Raw genomic sequence first — 20,964 nt, 5'->3', positions numbered from 1 at the left:
ATACACATTGGTCCTTTAATAGGGAGGTTAGTATCTCACACTTCTGTTTGCAATTGGCTTCCAACTTTAACAGCAAACAGTAGAGCGATATACTCCTGTTCGTATTTTAGAATACCATGTCCATTCCGTTTAATTTATCCAAGCTTCCAATCTACGATCATTGTTTCTCCGCTGACAGAACACATGTCGCTGTTACTCAAGATAAAGATGTTGCGATTTACAACTTGTCAAATCCAAAGAGCCCACAATTAGTGACCACTCTGAAGCATCACGATAAGCCTGTTACCGCCCTTGATATTTCTGCTGACGGCAAAATTGTAACTTGCTCTCAAGATCGAAATGCACTCGTTTGGACTCCGCAGCCCAACAAGACTTATAAGGAAACATTAGTTTTGTTGAGAATTAACAGGGCAGCTACATGTGTTAGGTGGTCCCCTAATGGTGCCAAATTTGCGGTTGGATCATCTGCAAGAGTTATTTCGGTTTGTTATTTTGAGGATGAAAATGACTGGTGGATTTCCAAACATATCAAGAGGCCAATCAAATCCACTATTCTTTCGCTCGACTGGCACGAGAACAATGTCTTGTTATCATGTGGTTCAACTGATGGTCATTTGCGTGTTTTCTCAGCTTATATCAAGGGCGTCGATAGTAAGCCTTTGGGTACTATCTGGGGTGAAAGACTCCCATTCCAAACTTTATGCCTAGATGTTAATTTGAATTCTTGGGTTCAAGATGTGAAATTCTCTCCGGATTATCAATTTGTTGCTGGTGTGGGCCATGATTCTAGTGTTTATATTATTTACCCAGGCACTGGAGAATTGGAAGTTGCAGAGGTTGTCAGAGTTAAAACGTCTCATTTACCGTTTACTTCTCTCTTGTTTGCTAACAATAGCAAATTAATTTGCGCAGGATATGATTGCCATCCTGTTGTATTTGAAGGTAATCAAGCGGGATGGATTGAAACATATTCAGTGGACGACCCTAAAAAGAAGACAGCTAAAAATGTTGAAAACCAATCTGCCTTGAATATGTTTAGACAAATGGATTTGAAAGGTTCCACCGAAACTAAGAGCAGCAATTTGTTGACAATCCATCAAAACACTATCACATCATTGAGACCTTTTCAATATGATGCTAATGGCCTGATTAGATTTAGCTCATCTGGTAACGATGGTAAAGTTGTAGTTTTCGAAGTCTGAGTAAATTGTTTATTGAGAATTTTAGTTATATAATATACACATATAATAAGTTACGATCTATTTTTGAAGAAGAGGCGAATCTTCAAGGGAAGACGGTTAGGTTCGAAGTATACTTTTACATGATCAATAGTCCTCGGAATTTTGGATCTCCAACTGATCAGCAATTTGGCGATGAATATCAACATCATCTGCTGATATACCAAGCTCATGTTGTATTCTGTCAACAGCATTCATGGTCTCTTCATCTATACCTGAATCCAAATCGACGTCGACGTCTACATCGACGTCTACATCGACGTCAACATCATTGAGATTTTGCTCATTATTATGTCCATTATTAGTATTAATATGGTCTCTGCTGCCACCTTCTCTATTGCCTTCCTGTTGCAACTGCATCTCAGCGGTCTCAAAGTTTTCAGTTTCTTGTATTTGATTACTATCATCATATTTCCTAGTGTCAACACCACGGTTGACTAGCTGGTTGGAGTCTCCCGATAGTAAGACATTATGAACAGTTGATTTGTAAGATGTACCTAAAGTCCCCATTGTAGCTTGTAGTTCTATAATAAGTTTACTTATACTTTGAACGTTTTCTTCAGATACAGAAGAAATCTGTTCATTTATTTGACCTAGCTTGGCCTTTACCATAGTGAGATTTAAAGCCAATTTCTGATATTGTTGCAACAAAGTTATTTCTTCTTCCGATAGGGAAGAAGACAAACGAGTAAAGTCCACCGAGAGAATATCAGACATATCTAACCAGTCGTTCAGGTCTAATGAGCAGGCACAGTCTTGCCCATATGTTTGTACTTATTCTGTTTATGTTCTGAGTACCTACAAATTTGAAAGAGATCAATGTGCGGGTTTGATATCAAGATGAAATTCACGGTTCCATTGGAAGTTTGACAGTGTATGTTTCTTTGTTTGAACTTTTGGCTTTCGAACGAAGGGGTGCCCATGTTAAGAATGTGTGATGGAAGCAAAGGAAAGACAAAGATAGAGTATGTACTGATTACTGTTAATCTTTTGATTTAAACGCCTGAACTTGTATGTTACAAAAACCCACATGTTTTTAGTGTTTGTACGTTGATACTACAGAGTGCCCACCGAGTAGGTCCAACAGACAAGTCTATCATACTAAGGATGTCTACTTGTGAGTAATTTCTAAAAAGGGGAACAGCATTTTATTGCTTCTTCACCATCGTTCATTGTATCTTGTTTATATATTTTCCTAAAGAACATACGGCTGCTCGCAAATATTCAAGCTTAATTTTTTACTATACAATCTTATTTTAGAAAGAACCACCAACTGCTATCATAAAAACAATGTTGACTGCCAATAGAACCAAGCCGATGAAAAACAAAAACCCTAGTGCTAATTTCAAAGAATACGTACTTACACTATGGTTTTTGTAGTTATAGATACTTTGAGCATATAACCCAGCCCCTATAAAAAGTGTAACCATACTAAGAATTACGAAAAGAATGGATATTCCATAGCTGAATTGAGGGAACCAATAGGGAGGCCTGATACTATTTTTGTTGGAGGTATCTAATCTAAAGTTGGTGACGATAGTTAATGAGATAGCTGCAAGTGTCATACTAAATTTCACCCATGTCAATGCTGTCCTTTCTGTCATCAGTACATCCCTTGGTTCACTGGTTGTAGTATCAATGATTAGGTTTGTTTCAAGGAGGATTTCGGAGAGATCATGGATGTTGCGAGGAATATGCTGATTCTCAGTGTTAGTTCCAGAGGAATTCTTTGAACCTGATGCTGTTATCCCTCTATGCTCCATTCTTGCACTATTAGGGTGGTACCATGGATTTATCACAAAATAGAGCGTCGATTTGAATGATAGAGAGATATACACATCGGCTTTCTCTAGAAAAACAGGGCTGTGTATATCATTTCTCTTTTGGGACGCATAGATTTAGTTCTTGAATGTTTTTTTCTTAAACATTTTTTGTTGAAAAATTTTATATTTTTGATCTTTATTTTAATTGTGGCTTAATAATACTGTCTCTTTGTTGCACAGGAAATTATCATTTCGATCCGGAAGCACCCAAGGTACTGTTACTATTAAGTAGAAGATATTGACATAGTTAGAGTAACCATGTCTAACTATCAGCAAATGAATAATTTTGATCAACTGAACCATGGACATTCTCATGGAGATGACTTTGGGCATCAACACATGGTTCAACCACAGGCAACAGTCTTATGTTGTAATTGTGGTGTGCCGATGGACGGAAGTACAGGTTTAGTGATGTGTTATGATTGTATCAAATTGAATGTGGATATAACTGACGGTATTCCAAGAGAAGCAAATCTGTCATTCTGCAGAAATTGTGAAAGGTTTTTACAACCTCCAACAAACTGGATAAAAGCCGAGTTGGAGTCAAGAGAATTATTAGCCTTGTGTTTGAGAAGATTGAAGGGTTTAAACAAAGTGAGATTAATCGATGCTGCCTTTATTTGGACCGAGCCTCATTCCAGAAGAGTTAGAGTAAAATTGACGGTTCAAGGGGAGGCGTTCCAGAATGCAATTATTCAACAGAGTTTTGAGGTTGAGTATGTTGTTATTGCAATGCAATGTCCAGATTGTGCGAAATCTTATACTGCTCACACTTGGAATACTGCTGTTCAGATTAGACAGAAGGTCCCACATAAGAGAACTTTCCTTTATCTAGAACAATTAATCTTAAGACACAATGCCCATGTTGATACCATTTCTATCAAAGAAACTAAAGATGGATTAGATTTCTATTATGCAAAGCAGAATCATGCGGTCAAAATGATTGACTTCTTAAACTCAACAGTTCCAGTGAAATACAAGAAATCTGAAGAATTAATCTCTGCTGATATTCATTCTGGTACATCTGTTTATAAGTTCACTTTTTCTGTTGAAATTGCTCCAATTTGTAAAGATGACTTGGTTGTTTTACCGGCAAAAGTTGCAAAGCAAATGGGTAACATTTCTAGATTAGTTTTGTGTTCTAAGGTTTCAAATTCTTTACAATTTATTGATCCAGCAAGCTTGCATATTGAAGATATGCAGGCTAATGTGTATTGGCGATACTCATTTTCACCACTAGCCGACGTTACCCAGTTGATTGAATTCATTGTTTTAGATGTTGAGCCTACAGGAGAAAGAAGGGGAAAATGGTTGATGGCAGATATAACATGTGTTAGAGCTAGTGATATGGGGGGTAATGAAAATGAGGAGTATTATATTCGATCACATTTAGGTGGTATTTTACATCCAGGTGATTCTGCCATGGGTTACTATATGAAGAACTCCAATTTCAATAGTGACTTATTTGAAGAGTTGGACACAGATAATATCGCCGACGTTGTTTTGGTCAAGAAACACTATGTCAGATCCAACAAGCGTTCTAAGAATAGAAACTGGAAGTTGAAGAGAATGGCTAACGAAAGAAAGGATATTGTTGCTACTGAAGTCTTGGACTCAAGACAAGCTAGACAAGAACAAGAAAGAGCAGAAAGAGACTATGAAATGTTCTTACAAGACTTAGAAGAAGATGATGAATTGAGACAAAACATCAACTTATACAAATCAGAGAAGAAAGTTAACTTTGAGGAGGGTATGGAGAGCGAAATTGAAGAAGATGAAGATGCTCCTGAAATTAACATTGATGAATTGTTGGACGAGCTAGATGAAATGAATATTGATGGTTGAGTTGATCCATGATTTATGAATATGGAGATCTTTTTATATGTTCCCCCTTTTTTTTTCTAGCTAAATACATAAGACAGTGCATTATAAACACGCGTAATACATATCCTTGGCCAACTTTTATTTTTATTTGGGCGAAACAAAAACAAACCAGTATAGGGACACAACTATTACTTGACCGGATCTTTAAAGTATAAGATAATATACATACATACACACATACACTTGATCATTTATTTCTTTCATATATACTTTTTCTTGATGCTCCTAAAGTCCGTAGCAAATTATATTTCAAACGGTTTTCTTTAAGTCCGCCATGGTTGTGCTAGCTATTGAAATTATCTAAAGCTATTCACAGGCCTTCACCAGAGCTGAATGGATACCTTGTGGGTTAGCACCTACGATTTTATCAACAACTTTGCCGTGTTTGAAAACAAGGAAAGTTGGCATAGCTGAAATACCATGTTCATGAGCAACATCACTAAGTTCATCGACATCCACTTTGAAGAAGTTAATGTTGGTATGAATGTCACTGAATTTTTCAACATATGGTGCAATCATTTTACATGGTCCACACCATGTAGCATAGAAATCAACAAATGCAATAGGTGATTTTAAAACAGACTCACGAAAGGACGCTGGATTAGTGATCTCTTTGACTTCAAAAGCACAAGAAGACGCATGAAAAGAACGCTTTAAAGTTTCACTTCTTAAGTTGTATAGTACTTTTCTAATTGGGAACATTATTGTAAAGAGCAGTTTTGTCAGAAAAGGAAAACTCTGCTGAAAATGATTAGATTTGGCTTCTGCTGACAAAACACTTTTGTTGGTTTCAAAATTGAGCAGTTACTCAGTATTTTTTTTTTTTTGTTCTTTTTTTTTTTTTTTTTTTTTTTGAAATCAATTTCCGTTATTGGAGGCTCGGCTAACTCTGCCATTTTGTTAACTGACGGTGGCGTTTCGTACTCATTAGGCAAATTACATGATGGTAAATCTTGATAAGCAACGCAACAATGAACAGGGAAGTTAGTACAGAGAGCCATAAACTGATATTTGCCCCTGCTGCAAGTGTGGTGGACTCTTCCTTTTTTGTGGAATTGTCCAATTTAAAGCTAAATGTGCAGAAACTTGATACGTCTTATCAAAACATATTAGGCTATTATAATTTCAGTGCCTTGGGGTCAGAGCAATCGCCAAGCCTGATTTTAACAGATAATAGTTTTGTCGAGACTGAAAATAAAGAGGAGTTTACACAACGTTTGCCTTCTAATTCATACTTTTTATCTCCGGGGAAGTTGTTGAATGTAAATTCAATTGAGGAATTCAAACGTGTAAACAAAAAGGATTTTCTAATTGATTCTGCGATGGATATTTTACAAAGAATAAGAGATAAGTCATTTTTACATGATCCAGCGTTGCTCTCTTCATTTCGCATACTTTCTTACGCAGACCTAAAAAAGTATAAGTTTTACTACTGGTGTGCATTTCCTCAGCTTCAATCCCAATGGGAACAATGTGAAACAAAAGATTCAGTTGACTATAAATTGCAGCCGAATGAAGTCTTTGACTCTCAGTTTTATCTTATTAATGACGAAGGTCTCAAAAAACCATTGTCGACGCTCTTCAATAATTCGACTGACAGTTTATTGAAGGTTCTTTTCATCGATACGTGTTCTTCCACTCATACTACATCATACATTTTACGAAACTTTTTGACAGCTTTAGCTAATCATAATTTTACCTTGGTAGAAGTCCAAGTATTAAAAGTTAATCATTTCAATAAAAACTTTACCACTCTATTTCTAAATCAAGATTTAAATGATAATAAACATAATAATATTGACGGCGTACCTCCTGTTATTGGATGGGAGAGAACATCACATGGGAAATTAGGGCCTAAAATAGCTGATTTGGGTGCCTTGATAAATCCTGAAAAATTAGCTGAACAAGCCGTTGACTTGAACTTGAAATTGATGAAATGGAGATTAGTCCCTGACTTAGATTTAGATGTTATCAAAAACACCAAGGTTTTAATACTTGGTGCGGGAACTTTAGGGTCATATGTTTCTAGGTGCCTTTTAGCGTGGGGAACTCGTCATGTCACCTTTGTTGATAGCGGAAAGGTTTCATTTAGTAACCCAGTGAGGCAACCATTGTACAACTATGATGATTGTTTGAGTGGTGGAAAGCCGAAAGCAGCAACAGCCGCAGAAAACTTGAGGAGGATTTTTCCTGGCGTTAATGCAAAGGGGTTTCAAATTGACATACCAATGGTAGGCCATCCAATAAAGGATGAAAAGAAGGAGTACGAAGACTTCAAGAAACTGGCTCAATTGGTTGATGCCAACGATGCTATTTTTTTATGTTTGGATTCAAGAGAGGCCAGATGGTTGCCAACGTTGCTGGGAAATGTTAAACATAAAATTGTCATTAATTCTGCATTAGGCTTTGAAAGCTACTTGGTAATGAGACATGGTTGTATTGACCCAGCTAACAATCTCGAGAATCAAATAGAAGGACGATTAGGTTGTTACTTCTGCAGTGATATTGTTGCTCCCAAGGACTCATTGACAGATCGAAGCCTTGACCAGATGTGTACTGTTACCAGACCGGGGCTTGCGCTTTTGGCCTCTTCACTGGCGACGGAACTATTTGTTTCTATTTTGCAATCTCCAATGAAGCAATATTCCAACCACATTGCACATGACAAAACTAACATTCTAGGATGTCTTCCACATCAGCTAAGGGGATATCTTCATAACTTTGAAACTTTAAAACTAAGCTCAAAAAATTTTAGGTGCTGTACCGCTTGTTCAGTGCCTGTTATTAGAGAATTCAGAGAGCATGGGTGGCACTTTGTAAAAACCGCATTGAATGATAGTACTTATTTAGAAGACGTTACTGGCTTGAGGGAGTTTCATAAAAATGCTGAAAGTGCTGCTGTATTACTAGATGAGTTTGATGAACTCGCATGCGAGGACCAAGGAATAGAATAAAGGTTTTCTAAGTTGTAAAGAATATTAAACAAGCCCATGTTCTATTTATATATAATTAGTAAAAGAAGAGAAGTGATTAATGTAACGATACATCGTCTGGAAGACTCAAAAGACACCATTCATCATGACATGAGCATTTCAACTGCCCAATTAACACTCAAAGTTCTTAAATCAGTATAGGTTTGGCCCGTTCCAACAAACAAAATGGGAATTCCAGTGGCAAAAACCATGTTAACCATGGATCCAATTAAGTCACCGACAGTATCACATTTGGAAATAATGAAAAAATCCAAGTGCCTATTTGCTCCAAAGGCTTTATTGAAATTTTGTGCTTGCAACACAGAATCTGTTCCGACTAAAGCCTCGCCAACCATGATAATTTTGTCTGGATTAGCAGCCTTAGCAAATGAGGCTAATGGTGCCATTAGATGTGAATCGTTATGCCTTCTACCAGCAGTATCCATCAAAACGATATCAAAATTATGTTCTTTTGCATATTTTATAGCCCCAGTGGCAATTTTAGCAACTAAATCGGCACCACCGTATCCAGATTCAAACAATTCAATTTGTTTCTTATTTGGCGATAATTGTACCAAGTTATTGACATGTGTCCTCAATTGTTCAACAGCCCCTGAACGGAAAGTATCACATGCGGCCACTAAAACTCTGTAGTCGTTCTGTAGTAACCAAAAGGCTAGCTTGGAAAGGTTTGTAGATTTACCAACACCATTGACACCAACAACCGAGATAGAGTATGGTCCCAATCCCCTTTCTTTCTTGCTTTGTATTTCGTGAAGTAAGTCAATAGACGAATTCGGTGTTAACAACATCCTGAGTTGTTTTGCTAACGATGTTTTGGCAGTATCTTCTACCGATGTGAACGACTCGGTAGTCTGCCCAACAAGGTCTTTCTCAACTTCGGCCATTAGAGAGTTGGCAACATTTGGAGACACATTTTTCTTTATTAGATGCTGTGCCATCGCAGTTTTGATCTGTGAGACATCTTCTTTAGTTATTTTTTTACCACCAATGTATTTCTTTAAAAATCCAAAAGCATTGGAGGCGGCACTGTTTGATTTCTTTTCTTTTTCTACAATCTTCTTTTTAGATGATATAATTATTTTATTCATCTCGTCAGATAAATCACTTACTAAAAATCCTTCGGATGTCTTGGTACCAAAGTGTTTTCTATCTCCTACCAGTTGCTGGATGTTGGAACTGGAATAATTTTCCGGCTTAATATCTCCAGTAGAGAAGTCAAGTTCAGATTCGTCTTTGCCATCATCTTCATAGAACGTTCCATCTGCATTCCATTTTCTAGATTTTTTTGAACGTTTCACAGTTTCTGGCTTTCCTTTCTTGTTCTCGTTAACTAGCTCCGTATGTGTCTTTGTTGGTTCCTGCTTTACTTCTGTGATTTCTGTCAGTTTCAAATGGAAGAATTTCTCAAATTTCAAGGTATCTGTTGAACAGTTCTCATAAAGAATTTTAACGTTCTTTAAGAACTCAAATGGATTAATTATTGTTATCAAGCTTGCGTATATCATTACAAAATATAGCTTCTTTTTAGTTTTCTCATTTGTCCATACTAAATATTTCAAGTTGAATCCATCATGTATGTAGCTGCCCAGATTAATATCGGCATCCACATATTTATTCATTTCTTCAGAATATTCAGTCATCCCAGCATTTTTAATCTTAGGTTTTGCACTGCGGTTATTATTATCATCGTTGTCATCACTATCTTTACCATCATAATCACCCGCTTCTTCATCCTCTTCTATTTCGTACAATGCTGCATTTGCTTCTGCTTCAGCCGCTTCAGCCGCATTTTCTTCACCTTGGGTATTTTTATTTCCCATCATTTCTGAACCTTCAACATACCTCATTTTACGCTCATTGATTAGAACATCATTGATGAATGCATTGGCTACACGTGCATAGTTTTTGCCCGGCTGATAGTTGAAGTTAACAGTTCCCGAAGAATCAAAAACAAGAAATTGGTCAATCATAGGGGGGATTCGTTTGGTGATCGAAAGCTATATGTGAATAGATCTGGCTATCACACGTGTTTATTCATGTCGTCTTCTCGCTCGCAAATACTCGTTAAATTTCTGAACATTTCAAGATACGAGGAATCAGTTACTGTTTTTTCACCTTTTTTCATCTCTTTTCATCTATTCTCTTCAGATTTATGGCGCGTAGCTTCTTCTTTAGGAAGTCTACATGAAATTTTAAATTCTTTTTTTTTTTTAAATAAGATTATTCAGATGGTCTATATTTTTTTTTTCTCTGTTTTTTAACAAGTGTACCAAAAGAGACTTAAGATTGAAAGAATATACCATAACAGGCTGAATCCAAACGGTCAAAACTATCGTAAAAAATGTCTACATTCAAAGATTTGGGATTACCAAGGTGGTTATGTGATACTTTAGCTGGAGTGAAAATCACAAAACCAACTAACATTCAAGCAGGGACTATTCCTGAAATTCTAAAAGGAAAAAATTGTATTGGTGGTGCTAAAACAGGTTCTGGTAAAACAATTTCGTTTGCAGCTCCAATGTTGTCCAAATGGGCAGAAGACCCATGTGGTATTTTTGGTGTTGTTTTAACCCCAACCAGAGAATTGGCAATGCAAATTGCCGAGCAATTTAGTGCAATGGGATCCAATGTAAACATGAAGACTGCTTTAATTATTGGTGGACAAAGTATGATTGAGCAAAGTAATTCCTTGAAAAACAATCCAGATTTCATCATAGCTACTCCAGGAAGATTGGCTCATATTATTGAAGAACATCCAGATGATGTCAAGGGTTTGCGTAGGGTAAAATTTGTTGTGCTTGATGAAGCTGATAGGCTGCTTACTGATTCGTTTACCGACCATTTGGGCACATGTTTCCAAGCCTTTCCGGCTTCTGAAAAAAGACAAACCTTATTGTTTACAGCCACTGTTACCGATGCTGTCAGGTCTTTGAAAGACAAAGGTGATAATGTTTTTGTTCATGAATTGGACAAAATTGACGATGTTGTAATACCCGAAAGACTAAAACTATCGTTTATATTAACACCTGCTTTGATAAAGGAAGCTATTTTACACAACTTGTTGACCACAGGGGAGTTTAAGGAGTCTACTGTTATGATTTTTGTCAACAGATCCGAAACTTGTGAGTTGGTAAAACGAATTTTGAAAGCGCTAGATGTTAGGGTCACCGCTTTACATTCTGAAATGCCCCAATCTGAAAGGACTAATTCACTACACAGGTTTAGGGCAGGTGCTGCTAGGGTTTTGATTTCTACCGACCTTGGTGGAAGAGGTTTAGATATACCTTCTGTTGAACTTGTTATCAACTACGATATACCAAGGGATCCCGATGATTTTATTCATAGAGTAGGTAGAACTGCAAGAGCTGGTAGAAAAGGTGATGCTATTTCATTCGTTACACCAAATGATTTAGATAGAATTTTGTCGATAGAAGACCGTGTCAATAGAAAAATGTCTGAGTACGAAAAAGTTACTGACAATGCAGTTATCAAAGATTCTTTGAAGGTTACTTCAGCAGCAAAAGTTGATGCAAGAATGGAGATGGATAAGGAAAACTTCGGAGAGCGGAAGCAAAGGTTGAAAGAGAAACAACTATTACGTTCAGGTAATGGCACTGTGCAGACCGGTAAAGTTGCCAAACAGAGGAAACGTAAAAATTAGAGTTGGAATAAAAATACGGGTTTTATAAATGTGTAAAATATTGAATTACAACTTCAAGTTGATATATTTCATCTGTTCAAGTTCCTGCCCATTTTCTGTCGAGTAATATGTGCTTTCAAAACCTTCTGTCTGTCACGAAGAGACATCTTCTTTTTACCCTGGACGGACTTCTTATGGATCATCATAACAAAATTCTTCTTTCTCTCTTTCTCTCTGTTTGTAGTAGAGTGCTCCTTTTCACGCTTACCTTTTCTGGAACCAAACTTCTCTCTGTCCTCTCTACCTTCCATAATACTTGCTATCCTCTCTTCCTTATTCATCTTACGTTTGTCAGCATAAACTAAATCAGAAGATTCAATATTATCTTCATTACGTAGTTGATGTCCCGTAACTTTCTCGTAACCCGCCTCAGCATTTAACTCCTTCAACTTAGCAAAATCAGCAGGCGTCATAACATGAGATAAGGTTTCAGTGATAGCCTTAAGTTGCTTAGCTTTAGCTTCTTCTTCTGCAATTTGTTTCTTGGATTTTTTATTCCCACTATCACCTTTTTTACTTTCATCATCGGACAATTCCAAATCAGAATCTTCATTCTCTTCTGAGGCAACCTTCCGCTTCTTATGTTTCTTCATATACTTCAAATACTTTTTCTTGATACCATTTCTTTCCTTGGGTAATTCCTCTCCATTTTCATCCTCGCTGAGATTTATTTCAGTATCGGAATTGACATCTATCCACTCACCTTCAACATCATCATCTTCCTCAAGTTCTTCATCAGAATCTGGTATTTTCCAATCGTCTTCACCCTCTTTCCCTATCAAACCTTGCTCTAACTTCCATTTAGCCAACAACTCTAAACCAGGGATACCGTATGTTGTATCTTTTTGAGCACCGAACTGTAAAACATTTTTTGGACCATTGTGAATGAGCTCCATGTTGGCCACCTTACCTCTATCGGCTTTAGCTAACATTTCCGGAGCAACATCTCTGTACAAAGAAATTAAAGATCTTGCCGCCATCATGACTGCTTTACTTTTGGATCCTTTATATGCAGTTAAGTCTTGTAATAGATCTTCATCAATACCAGCTGGGTTTCTTGCTAAAATTTCCCTGGTAGTATTTAAACCTGCAGAGGCAACTTCTGCTGCCACACCATCACTGATAAACTCGTCTGCAATCTTACGAACCATCATGTTAATCGACTCTGGAGGGACTAAATCATGAGTTGCTTGCGCGGACGCTGCAAGGATTTGGGTAACGTTTCTTTGCTTTGGTGTAAGGTACTTGAGGAAAAAAGAATATAACCCTAAAACTGTCAACTTGTGTGTACCCACTAATCTTGACACCAAATTCATGATGGCAATTTTTTGATCCAGATCGAATTTATTCGCATTTTTACCAGACAAGTGATTATCAAACATTTCTTCAGCAAACTGCTGTGGATCTCTGAGTAAATGAATTGCACTAAAATTTAGATAAGTTGCGGAATGTTTGCTGGAGTTCTTCTTTTTCAAAACCTTAGCGGCACTTTCGATCTTCTTTGCTCTTTTGGAATTTTTCTTATTGACAAGTGCTTTATGCTTCAGTGCCTCCATATCGATGTCATCATCGTCTGAATTTTCTTCCATTGTTTCATCTCTTTCTTTGTCTGCTCCAAGAAAGAATTTGACGCCAGAGATGACGACTTTAGGGTCTGGATGCAAACACGCTTGAGTCATCAATTCAATGGTCCTAGCGTCATCCCAGATACCTCTTCTCCAAAGTTCCCTAGTGAGTTTAGTTGCCCAAACACCATTTCCATCTTTTTGATCTAACAAATTGAATAACAAAGCTTGCGTAGTTCTATTTAACTTTTGGTTCTTTGACCCAGTGTTACAAGACTTTAACAAAGAAACAAGAGCTGTGTATATTTGTCTCCTTAATTGCTTAGAATGAAATCCTGAGCCGTTCACTGAATTGGAACTGTATGCAAATAATAATGGAAACAATGTCTTGATTAAGTATTCAGGTGTGACAATTTCTTTGTTTCTTAACATAACCAAACACTGGACAATCTTTTCTCTCAATTCAGGATCTAGTTCTGCGTGGTTTTTAGTTAGAATAGTTGCTAATTCATCCGGGAATTTTGCAGTTTCCTTTGGGTACGAGGAGCAGACAAATGACATAAAGTTTATAATCTCAGCAAACTCTTCACTATCTTCAGTAGATGGATTCAAGAGGAAGATATCTCTCATAGATTCATAATGTGAGTATTGTTGTAAAAATTCTTCATAATAAGACTCGGGATCTCTTCTTACTAAATTCTGCAACAAAGCAAAATTAGTAGGTAAAATAGCTGCTCTCTTTCTCTTTACCATTTTCTTTATTTAAACAAACTCCAGGCTAAGCTTTTGTTAAATAATTCTTTGAAGTGGGGAAGGAAAAAAAAAAAAAATTTTCTTTTGATTATCTATTAAGAATAACTTCATCCTTCCTCAGAAAAAAAAAAAAATATTGTTAAAGCAGCACAGCCTGAAATTTCGCGTCTTTTAAAGTAATGAAGTTTTGCGTTTTGTTTCCAAATGTTTAGATACGTTTCCTATAAAATAAATGGGCCTTTCTGTAGTGATATAATCAAATCTGAAAATACAATAACGCACGTACATCTGGTAGAAAGAAAGGAAAAGAGGAACTCAAATGCCGGAGGGAAGTTGTATATCTATTTCACTTGAAGATGTGGATGCAGACCAGTTTCAGATAGGAGACTACTATCGTATCTCGGATTTGGGAAAAGGTAAACAACAATCTGATTTTGAAGTTTCAGGAATACAGTCGTTGAAACAGGTTAAGAGTCAACAGCAACGTGAAACTATCATAGTGAGAGACCTTATAAATGTTATTCTAGGGAAAGAAGGTGATTACATAAGATATAAGTTGGAAGAATCTGAACAATCTAATCAGACCAAAGAGAGTTTAAGAGCTGTGAAATTTTCAATTAGTAAAGACATTGACTTCAGTTTTATAGATATTACAAATAAAATTTGTGAACATGGGTCTCGGGTATTGACATTAGTAAGTTTTGAGCAGTATTTCAATAAAACTTCTTATGGCATAGTAATGGGACGATTATGTGAATATTTTCGAAATTTTATGAAAGAATACCAGAATTCAATTTTTCATTACCTTGAGGAGTCTGGTACAGAAATGTCAATATTATCTTTGTTTCAGATGCTTAGTAACCGACGAATGCAAAGTTATGGGTGTAGCATAGTGGAAAGTGTTGCTTCCTTTTATGACCTAATAAAGGATATCATCGAGGAGGATAATAAGAGATCCAAAATCACTAATCTAACAGATATGAAATTTGAAAACTTGATGACTTCATTGAAAGAGGAATGTTCTAGCAGCTCGGTTGAAGATATAGTTTACGACTCCAGAACTTCCAAGTGTATCAAGGGGGGCATCATATTGAACTTGCTCGAGAGACATATTGGAATTTCCCGAGGGTTCAGAAACTCTAATATGTTGTTTGCTCAGCTTTTTGAGTTTATAACTACCGGATATCTCGATATACTCAACAAATGGCTAAATTTTGGTCAGCTTGATGATTTCTTTGATGAATTCTTTATCTCAGAAGCTTTCCCCAAATCAGATATTTACAATTCTTATTTTTGGCAAAACAAGTTCGCAATTAAAATGGATTTATTACCTGAACAACTAAAGTCAAAGCAATTACAGAAGAAATTGCTTCTAACAGGTAAATACTTAAGAATTATCAAAGAATGTGAATGTGACCATTACTTTGAACAGATACCATTATCGTCAATTAAAACATTTAGAGGTAGCAATTTTACTATATTAATTGATGCTGCATACAATAGGGCGAATATACTACTGAAAAGGATGCTGAATCATTCATATGAAATGAGAATATTTGTTTCATTGATGACTAAATATTTTTTGTTAACTGATGGCTCCTTGGTTGATGATTTTCTCAATCATGCTAATCATGAATTGAAAAGGAGTTATAGCAGCTCTGCTACTCAGGACATATTGCGGTGGTACAAAATTTCTTATGGCACCAAATCTGATGATTTGACCTACAAATTATTTTCAGAGTTATTGGAATGCGAATTTGAGCCACATTCCATACTTGAAGATATTTTACAAATCACTAGAACAAGGGTCACAGATGTGAATGATATTATGCAGGCGTCAAACATGGAATCGTTGTCTAATCTGCTAAAGGCAAATATCTACCCAAACAGCATCCCAAGCTCGCCAAGAAGACCTGAAGCAGATAACCAGAGGTGTAATAAACTTGCTATCAGTAGGTTTAGTATTGATATTAGAATACCATTTCCTTTGAACCATATAATATCAGATTCTCAGAAACTAGAGTTTCAGCTTCTGTTTAGACACTCCATACTCATAAATTTTCTAAATAAAAGATTTGAAAAGTCATGGAGGGAACTAGGATACCACACATTTTGGACATGGAGTTTTGGTGATCCAAGAGTAAGAAAATGGGTAAAAAGGGCTCGTTTCATTCACAACAGAATGTTTGAGTTTATTCGCATTTATCTTTATTATTTGAATAACGACGTCATTCAAGTGAATTGGTGCAAGCTAGATTCAGTTATGGAAAACCTTGATAATGAGGAGGAAAGCTTCGACTTATGCGGTTTCAAGTTCCAAATGACGGAGTTCTTGAGCTCCACTATATGTGATTCTTTACTGGCACAGACAGATCTAGCTTCTAGCCTATACGGATTGTTTACTTTAATATTGGTCTTCCACGAGTATGTCATGTCTTTAAGAAAAACAATATTACTCATGGATGAAAATCTTTTAAAGGTGCAAAAGAAACGTCTCAAGTTGTCAATTACATTCAGCCAACAGGAGAAGGAGAACAAACTGAAAACCTTAATCGATGTTATGGATTCTTATCACCAGACTTTTCAAAGGAAAATGTCAGATTTGTGCAAACATTTAGAATATCACGGAAAGATAGATTCACCTAAAATGTTAACATTACAAGAAAAATTGGTCTTTGGTTTTAATCTCTAGACATTCTTCTCCATGGTCGACCACGGTCTCTCCTCCCTTTTCACAATTAGTTCTATATGTACAAAACGTATAAATAGTATTACTCATAATGTATAGTAGGAATTCCATCAACTGTAATCTAATCTTCCAGAACACTCGGCCATTAGCTCTTTGACTTTCTCTATATTCTCCTTGTTTTTACCAGAACATGGTACGCATTTCCAGCTCAACTGCTCAACGAAACTCTTCAAATCGAGAAACTTTTGCTTTGAGCCTTCAACATCAGCTTTAGTTGCAACAACCAAAACGTTTTTGCCCTTCAAACGCTCTTCTGATAACTCTTCAATTAATACTTTTATATCATCAACCGGGTCACTAGAACCAAGAGAAACAACAAATACAAGACCTCCTGATCTCTCTATGTGCCTTAGAAAGTTCAATCCCATGCCTTTATTCATTTTTGCTCCCTTAACTATTCCAGGAATATCAGCCACAGTAAAGGGAGGCTGATCAATTCTTAGAGGAATTGTACCAATAATAGGTTGTAAAGTAGTGAACTCCCAATGCCCAACACGGGGTTTAGCGTTTGAGATTGCCCTTAGAAGTGTTGATTTACCAGCATTTGGAAGTCCTACTAGTCCTAAATCAGCTAATAGTTTTAACTCAAAAATAAAATTTCCTTCCAACCCATTTCTACCAATTTTAGAAAAACGTGGATTTCTGATATCAGGCGTAAGAAAATGCATGTTACCCAAACCCCCTTTACCACCTTTTAGCAATAATACAGGCTCTTCCGTTGGTTTATCAAGATCAATTCCATCCAAGGGAAAGGTGTCAGCATATAATTCGTCTTGTTTCAACTGAGCATCAAAAACGGAAACTTTTTCATTAAGATTATTGAAATAGTCTCTCTGTAAATGATACTCCTCATCCTTTTCTTTAAAAATCCAGCCCTTGCCTATATTATAAGAATTTCTAAAAAACTGAATAAATTTGGGTATCAAAGACCCAAAATCATCTGTTATCGTTTTGACATGAAAAACATAATTATCATAATCTTCCTTTTGTAAAGCCCTTATTTCTCTGGGATCAGGACACCACCTTATATGTGTCCCAACAGGTACAGTTATATAAACATCTTCACCTTTCTTTCCATCCAATTGTGCAGACTTTCCTTTAGTCCCATCGGTCGCAATATACCTTGATTTCAAATTGTGTAACGAGCTCATTTCTTTAACAGCAACCACGTATATATTCCCGCCATCACCCCCATCACCCCCATCAGGGGGACCGAAGGCAATATTCGTATCTCTATAGAAAGACACTTCACCGTTTCCACCTTTACCTGATCTTAGTCTAACAACTCTCAAATCAGAGAACGTTTGAACAGATTCGGCCTTTGGTCTCCGTTTTGAAGACAACGAGGAAAATGGGGAAGAGGATAAAAAGTACTCGTTTGCCGGAACAGAAAGTGTGTGGTATGGATCATCTTCAGTTGGTTGTTTAACTATGGAATATGTTCTCTTGGTTTTTTTGGACTTGAATTTCAGTAAATTGGAGTTTGTTTCTTCGTTATCAATATCTGATCTCTCTTCTACCCTGTACGTAAAATCTTCTTCCCTTTCTGTTCTCAAATCCTTAATATGTGATTTGTTCAAAGTTTGAAGCCATTCAGTGTTTTCTTCTAAAGTTGGTGCGTTGTCAGGTATGGGTTTGATTCCATACGCTCTGTTTATCCAAAGTGAAACCACTCCTTTATAGTTATAAAAACAGCTTCTTTTCAAACCTGAAGTGACGCTAAAGACCATCATAGTTGGTACACTTTATTACTTGAAGGAAATAAATATCCTATTAAATTAAGTAGAAAGTATTTCAACCGTAAAAAAATTCATGTTGCGAGTAGAACGCTATTTTAAACGCTAATATAAAATCAATGTGTAAATTACATTACTTTTGTGAAAATACTAAATTATTAGTCGAATCGTTATAGATATTTTATTTATTTTTTATACGTAGCCAGGTACTCCTCATATCCTTCTTTCTCCAGCTTCTCGGCCTTATCTAGGACCTCATTTTCCATGGAATTCATGTACGTTTCCATTTCACTGATCCATTTCCCATCAAAAACTCCCAGGATTCTGACAGCTAGCAATGCAGCATTGGTAGAATTGTTAATAGCAACTGTTGCAACGGGAATTCCTCTTGGCATTTGAACAATTGAATGTAACGAATCAACACCATCTAAAGTAGAGCCTTTGACGGGGACGCCAATAACAGGTAAGGGTGTCATAGCAGCAACCATCCCTGGTAAATGAGCAGCACCGCCAGCACCGGCAATTATACATCTTAACCCTCTCCTCGGTGCCTCAATCGCATACTTGGCCATCCTTTGTGGGGTTCTATGTGCTGACACAATGGTGACTTCAAACGGAACACCAAACTTCTTTAAGATATTACAACCAGCAGACATGACAGGTAAATCCGAATCTGAACCCATTATAACACCCACTAATGGAGCTTTAGAGGTGCCTGAAACCGCATTTTCTGTTGATTTTGTTATCGGAAGGCCACCAGAGCCCTCAATGTATGCAAGTTTACGTTCACAATCAGACATAGAACCCGAAACAATGTTAACATGACCCATTTTTCTCTTTGGTCTAGTTGACTTCCCGTAAAGATAGACAGAAGCGCTTGTAGTTTCAAGTGCTCTTCTACAAAGTTCAAGTTCGCCATTTGGCACATCAGACCCTAAAATATTGAGCATAATGGCATTTGTTTGGGGAGTAGAAAAGCAAGTAAAATTTTTGGGCATAGGCAATCCAGAAATAGCTCTAATATGTGCTTCAAACTGAGAAGTGACGCAAGCATCAATCGTATAATGGCCAGAATTGTGAGGTCTTGGTGCAATTTCATTGATTAACAGTTCACCGTCAGGTAATAAAAACATTTCTACACCAAAAATGCCTGCACCTGGAAAAGTAGAAACCGCCTTTTTAGCTAAAAGGTTGGCCTTTGTTTGAATAGTATCATTCACTCTTGCAGGTGCGTAAACAGTATGACAGATATTATCCTTGTGGATCGTTTCAACGGTTGGATAAGAGAAAATTTCTCCATCCACATTTCTGACCACCATGACTGCCAACTCCTTAGTAAACGGTGCCCATTTTTCTGCATATAAAGGTCTATTGTGCAAAACTTCTAATGCTTCTCTAATATATGAAACATCTTTTACAACATAGTTACCTCTACCATCATATGCTTCAGTTTTGGACTTCAGCATAAATGGGAAACCAAATTTCAAACCAACATTTTGCAATGCTGTCTCGGTGCTTTCAACGCTAACAGAGTCTGCAACTGCAACACCATGTTGCACCAAATGTTCTTTCTGTCTGTATTTGTCCTTAATGATTTCGATTGTCTCTGGAGAAGGGTAAATCTTAACGCCGGTTTCTCTTTGTATAGTCTTCAACGCGTCGGTATCAACATGTTCAATTTCAATAGTTAAGATATCACAGTTGTCAGCTAGCTTTCTAATATCGTCAATATTATTGAATGAACCATCAATGTGTTCATTGTTTGCATTGATTTGCTTGGCTGGGCCAGATTCACCTTTTTCCAAAATGACCGTCTTGATGTTTAGCCTGTTTGCAGCTTCGACAATCATACGGCCAAGTTGGCCACCACCCAGTATACCGATAGTTTTCGAGTCCATTATTTGCGTTTATAAGTCCTTGTTGCTATACTAGATCAAAAGACTTGCGTAAAGGTACGATGAACTAACAACATCTACCATCTGATCCACAAAAGAAATGATTATTCACGAAATCTGTGCTTGTGCAGTCGACTCTGACTCTGGCCCTTCTAATGATCTCTAATTTTTTAGCTTTCCCTTTTTTTTTCTCTCCAAACGCGATAAAATTCAAAGTACCTCTGTCCATAATGTAACTATCACGGTGTGTGCATATTATTTAAATGAAGACAAAAGACGAAATTTAGAGTACCAAATTGCCCAAGTAAGGTTAACAGTGGCAGAATTGTGTATACAGTTGGGCGTATAGCTCAAAGTCGTATAAAAAATGTATTTATGATTGAAAATTTGTCGTTCCCCAAGAATAAAAGAATGGATTTACCAGTCCACATACAAAAAAGAAACACAAAGAATTAAAAGTGTAAATATCGGTGCTGTGTTTTGTTTTGTTGTGATATTTTTAAGTAGGCACTGAATTTGTTTTGGAGGATGGCCAGTGTAAACAAATTCTAGTGATCAAGGAATTTATAGACAAAATTGACTGATGCAACTACGAGAACGAGCAAACGGCAGTTCGCCTTCCCAA

At 36.7% G+C, this 20,964-nt stretch overlaps 12 protein-coding genes across 12 annotated transcripts; 5 read left to right on the top strand and 7 right to left on the bottom strand.

Moving 5' to 3' along the window:
* Nucleotides 1–116: 116 nt before the first annotated feature.
* On the top strand, nucleotides 117–1,202 carry C5L36_0A02830 (uncharacterized protein; the record flags this gene model as incomplete). Its single annotated transcript, XM_029463298.1, has 1 exon — nucleotides 117–1,202. The coding sequence occupies one exon, from the start codon at nucleotides 117–119 to the stop codon at nucleotides 1,200–1,202; it is 1,086 nt and encodes a 361-aa protein (XP_029319158.1).
* Nucleotides 1,203–1,325: 123 nt separating this feature from the next.
* Nucleotides 1,326–1,955, bottom strand: C5L36_0A02820 (uncharacterized protein; the record flags this gene model as incomplete). Its single annotated transcript, XM_029463297.1, has 1 exon — nucleotides 1,326–1,955. The coding sequence occupies one exon, from the start codon at nucleotides 1,953–1,955 to the stop codon at nucleotides 1,326–1,328; it is 630 nt and encodes a 209-aa protein (XP_029319157.1).
* Nucleotides 1,956–2,494: 539 nt separating this feature from the next.
* Nucleotides 2,495–3,001, bottom strand: C5L36_0A02815 (uncharacterized protein; the record flags this gene model as incomplete). Its single annotated transcript, XM_029463296.1, has 1 exon — nucleotides 2,495–3,001. The coding sequence occupies one exon, from the start codon at nucleotides 2,999–3,001 to the stop codon at nucleotides 2,495–2,497; it is 507 nt and encodes a 168-aa protein (XP_029319156.1).
* Nucleotides 3,002–3,319: 318 nt separating this feature from the next.
* Nucleotides 3,320–4,906, top strand: C5L36_0A02810 (uncharacterized protein; the record flags this gene model as incomplete). Its single annotated transcript, XM_029463295.1, has 1 exon — nucleotides 3,320–4,906. The coding sequence occupies one exon, from the start codon at nucleotides 3,320–3,322 to the stop codon at nucleotides 4,904–4,906; it is 1,587 nt and encodes a 528-aa protein (XP_029319155.1).
* Nucleotides 4,907–5,251: 345 nt separating this feature from the next.
* Nucleotides 5,252–5,647, bottom strand: C5L36_0A02800 (uncharacterized protein; the record flags this gene model as incomplete). Its single annotated transcript, XM_029463294.1, has 1 exon — nucleotides 5,252–5,647. The coding sequence occupies one exon, from the start codon at nucleotides 5,645–5,647 to the stop codon at nucleotides 5,252–5,254; it is 396 nt and encodes a 131-aa protein (XP_029319154.1).
* Nucleotides 5,648–5,916: 269 nt separating this feature from the next.
* Nucleotides 5,917–7,899, top strand: C5L36_0A02790 (uncharacterized protein; the record flags this gene model as incomplete). The annotated part of the gene is made up of 1 exon (XM_029463293.1): nucleotides 5,917–7,899. The coding sequence occupies one exon, from the start codon at nucleotides 5,917–5,919 to the stop codon at nucleotides 7,897–7,899; it is 1,983 nt and encodes a 660-aa protein (XP_029319153.1).
* A 122-nt stretch (nucleotides 7,900–8,021) lies between these two features.
* Nucleotides 8,022–9,911, bottom strand: C5L36_0A02780 (uncharacterized protein; the record flags this gene model as incomplete). The annotated part of the gene is made up of 1 exon (XM_029463292.1): nucleotides 8,022–9,911. The coding sequence occupies one exon, from the start codon at nucleotides 9,909–9,911 to the stop codon at nucleotides 8,022–8,024; it is 1,890 nt and encodes a 629-aa protein (XP_029319152.1).
* A 371-nt stretch (nucleotides 9,912–10,282) lies between these two features.
* C5L36_0A02770 (uncharacterized protein) lies at nucleotides 10,283–11,602 on the top strand (the record flags this gene model as incomplete). Its single annotated transcript, XM_029463291.1, has 1 exon — nucleotides 10,283–11,602. One exon carries the CDS (start codon nucleotides 10,283–10,285, stop codon nucleotides 11,600–11,602), a length of 1,320 nt encoding a protein of 439 aa, XP_029319151.1.
* A 68-nt stretch (nucleotides 11,603–11,670) lies between these two features.
* C5L36_0A02760 (uncharacterized protein) lies at nucleotides 11,671–13,959 on the bottom strand (the record flags this gene model as incomplete). The annotated part of the gene is made up of 1 exon (XM_029463290.1): nucleotides 11,671–13,959. The coding sequence occupies one exon, from the start codon at nucleotides 13,957–13,959 to the stop codon at nucleotides 11,671–11,673; it is 2,289 nt and encodes a 762-aa protein (XP_029319150.1).
* A 319-nt stretch (nucleotides 13,960–14,278) lies between these two features.
* On the top strand, nucleotides 14,279–16,651 carry C5L36_0A02750 (uncharacterized protein; the record flags this gene model as incomplete). The annotated part of the gene is made up of 1 exon (XM_029463289.1): nucleotides 14,279–16,651. One exon carries the CDS (start codon nucleotides 14,279–14,281, stop codon nucleotides 16,649–16,651), a length of 2,373 nt encoding a protein of 790 aa, XP_029319149.1.
* Nucleotides 16,652–16,758: 107 nt separating this feature from the next.
* C5L36_0A02740 (uncharacterized protein) lies at nucleotides 16,759–18,441 on the bottom strand (the record flags this gene model as incomplete). Its single annotated transcript, XM_029463288.1, has 1 exon — nucleotides 16,759–18,441. One exon carries the CDS (start codon nucleotides 18,439–18,441, stop codon nucleotides 16,759–16,761), a length of 1,683 nt encoding a protein of 560 aa, XP_029319148.1.
* A 188-nt stretch (nucleotides 18,442–18,629) lies between these two features.
* Nucleotides 18,630–20,342, bottom strand: C5L36_0A02730 (uncharacterized protein; the record flags this gene model as incomplete). The annotated part of the gene is made up of 1 exon (XM_029463287.1): nucleotides 18,630–20,342. The coding sequence occupies one exon, from the start codon at nucleotides 20,340–20,342 to the stop codon at nucleotides 18,630–18,632; it is 1,713 nt and encodes a 570-aa protein (XP_029319147.1).
* Between the last annotated feature and the right edge of the window lie 622 nt (nucleotides 20,343–20,964).

Source organism: Pichia kudriavzevii, chromosome 1 (assembly GCF_003054445.1).
Source record: "Pichia kudriavzevii chromosome 1, complete sequence".
Classification (NCBI taxonomy): Eukaryota; Fungi; Ascomycota; class Pichiomycetes; order Pichiales; family Pichiaceae; genus Pichia; species Pichia kudriavzevii.
Note: the sequence above shows the minus strand (reverse complement) of the source record. Positions and strands in the feature narration are given on the sequence as shown.